The sequence below is a fragment of the Chiloscyllium plagiosum genome, unplaced genomic scaffold (assembly GCF_004010195.1).
Source record: "Chiloscyllium plagiosum isolate BGI_BamShark_2017 unplaced genomic scaffold, ASM401019v2 scaf_4501, whole genome shotgun sequence".
Taxonomy (NCBI): Eukaryota; Metazoa; Chordata; class Chondrichthyes; order Orectolobiformes; family Hemiscylliidae; genus Chiloscyllium; species Chiloscyllium plagiosum.
The window spans coordinates 35,369-38,132 of record NW_025214540.1 but is presented as its reverse complement, the minus strand read 5'-3'; the positions used below and the strand labels follow the sequence as shown (position 1 = coordinate 38,132).

At 51.2% G+C, this 2,764-nt stretch overlaps 1 protein-coding gene across 1 annotated transcript in view; it reads left to right on the top strand.

Annotated features, from left to right (window-relative positions):
* LOC122547928 (SHC-transforming protein 1-like) overlaps positions 1 to 2,764 on the top strand; it is a 9,098-nt gene that overhangs the window by 1,359 nt on the left and 4,975 nt on the right. The window contains exons 2-3 of the mRNA XM_043686487.1: positions 1,989 to 2,040; positions 2,144 to 2,270. Coding sequence (XP_043542422.1) covers positions 1,989 to 2,040; positions 2,144 to 2,270 — 179 coding nt within the window. The remainder of the gene's footprint in view (positions 1 to 1,988; positions 2,041 to 2,143; positions 2,271 to 2,764) is intronic.

Below are 2,764 nucleotides of genomic sequence, written 5' to 3'. Positions count from 1 at the left end.
GATGTTGCCAGGGCTGGAGGGTTTGAGCTATCTGGAGAGGCTGAATAGGCTGAGGCTATTTTCCCTGCAACTTTGGAGGCTGAGGGGTGACCATATTGTGGTTCATAAAATCATGAGGGGCATAGATAGGGTGAATAGAGAAGATCTTTTCTCCAGAGTGGGGCAGTTGAAAACTAGAAGGCATAGGTTGAAGGTGACAGGGGAAAGATTTGAAAGGGACCTAAGGGTCAACTTTTTCATGCGGAGGGTGGTAATGTATGGAATGAGCTGCTAGAGGAAGTGGTGGAGGCTGGTAGAATGACAGCATTTAAAAGGCATCTGGATGGGGACAGGAATAGGAAGGGTTTGGAGGGAGATGGGCCAAGTGCTGGCAAACGGGACTAGATTGGGTTAGGATATCTGGTCGGCATGGACAAGATGGGCCGAAGGGTCTGTTTCCATGCTGTACATCTCTATGACTCTTCCGCTCACTGCTAAATGAGCCGACCCCCCAGCCGTGGGAGGCTGAAGGGTGACCTTACAGAGGTTTATAAAATTGTGAGGGGGCATGGATAGGGTGAATCACCAAAGATATTTGTGCATGAATCACAGAAGGTCAGTCTGCAGGTACAATAGGTAATTAGGAAGGCAAATGGAATTTTGTCCATCATTGCTAAGGGGATGGAGTCGAAGAGCAGGAAGGTTATGTTGCAGCTGTAGAGGAGGCCACACCTGGAGTACAGTTTTGGTCACCTTACTTGAGAAACGATGTACTGGACCCTGGAGGGGGTGCAGAGGAAGTTCAAGAGGTTGATTGAGGGTGTTGGTTTATGAGGAGAGACTGAGCAGACTGGGATTATACTCTCATTGGAATTCAGATGTTTGAAGGGGTGGGGGGTGGAATCTTATTAGAAAACAGATAAAATTATGAAGGGAATAATTCAGATTGAAGTAGAGAGGATGTTTCCACTAGCCGGTGGAACTAGGACGAGAGCCTCAAAATTAGGGGGAGCAGATTTCCGACTGAGCTGAGGAGGAATTTCTTTACCGAGAGGGTTGGGAAGCTGTGGAATTTCCCTGCCCGGGGAAGTAATTGAGGCCTTCTCAGTAAATGCTTTCACACAGTGAGAGATTACGGTGAGAGAGCAGGGAGGCAGAGGCTGGTAAATAGGACAAACAGCAGTCGTGATCTCACTGAATGGAGACAGGCAGGAGGCTGGGAGAACGCAGCAAGCCAAGCAGCGTCAGGAGGTGGAGACGTCGTCCACGTTTCGGGATGTAACCCTCCTTCAGGACCAGATGAGTTCGAACCACACGGCGTTCTGCAGAGACAGAGAGAGAGGAGACAGATTTAAAGGGCAATTTATTTTCCCACACCCGCGTGGTTCGTGTGTGGAATGAAATTCCAGAAGAAGGGATATTTGCAGGTGTAGGTAAAAGGCATTTGCAAAGGTTGAGGATTGTGAAAGGTTGAGAGGGTTATGCGCCCAGTCCAGGCAAGTGGGGCTAGTTTGTTTCATAGAATCCACACAGTGTGGAAACAGGCCCTTCAGCCCATCAAGTCCACACTGACCCTCCAAAGAGTAACTCACTCAGACCCATTCCCCCACCTACACTTACCCCTGAGTAACCCACCGAACCCGCACATCCCTGGGGCACTATGGGACAATTTAGCATGGCCAATCCACCCTAACCTGCACATCCCTGGGCACTACAGGACAATTTAGCATGGCCAATCCACCCAAACCTGCACATCCCTGGGCACTACGGGAAATTTTAGCGTGGCCAATCCACCCTAACCTGCACATCCCTGGGCACTACAGGACAATTTAGCATGGCCAACCCACCTGAACCTACACATCATTGGACTGTGAGAGGAATCCGGAGCACCCGGAAGCAACTCAGGGCAACCTTCAGCGATAACCCTCCCCCCCCCGCTCCCCAATCCTTCCTCCTGCTCTGAGCGTTGTGTCTAACTCCTTGCTCTCTCTCTCTCTCCCCTTTTCCAGGATACTGCAGAATATGTTGCCTACGTAGCCAAAGACCCTGTCAATCAAAGAGGTGGGTGCCTGTTTCTTTGGGCGCAGTCTCGCCGCGGGGAAGTCTCGATGCTGCCCGCTGACCGTCCGTCACTTTATTTCTCCCCCCTAAACCCCCCCCTCAGCGTGCCACATATTGGAGTGCCCGGATGCCATGGCCCAGGATGTCATCAGCACCATCGGGCAAGCCTTTGAGCTGCGTTTCAAGCAGTACTTGAAGAATCCTCCCAAACTGGTCACCCCCCATGACAGGTAAAAGCGCCAGTCTCCAGCGTCCGCGCCCGCCCGCGTGTGGCACCTTCGCTACCCACCAGAGAGGCAACCACAGGAGCCTTACCCCTGAGGGTCCCCAGTCAAAGGGGTTGGAAGAGTCCCTCCTGGTACCCTGTGCCCAGGGTGGGTATTAACGTTTGGCCAGGAAATTACAGACGTCGGTGGTGGGCAAGTTGTTGGAGGGAATCCTGAGGGACAGGATGTACATGTATTTGGAAAGGCAAGGACTGATTAGGGATAGTCAACACGGCTTTGTGCGTGGGAAATCATGTCTCACAAACTTGATTTTTTGAGGAAGTAACAAAGAGGATTGATGAGGGCAGAGTGATAGATGTGATCTATATGGACTTCAGTAAGGCGTTCGACAAGGTTCCCCATGGGAGACTGGTTAGCAAGGTTAGATCTCATGGAATACAGGGAGAACTAGCCATTTGGATACAGAACTGGCTCAAAGGTAGAAGACAGAGGGTGGT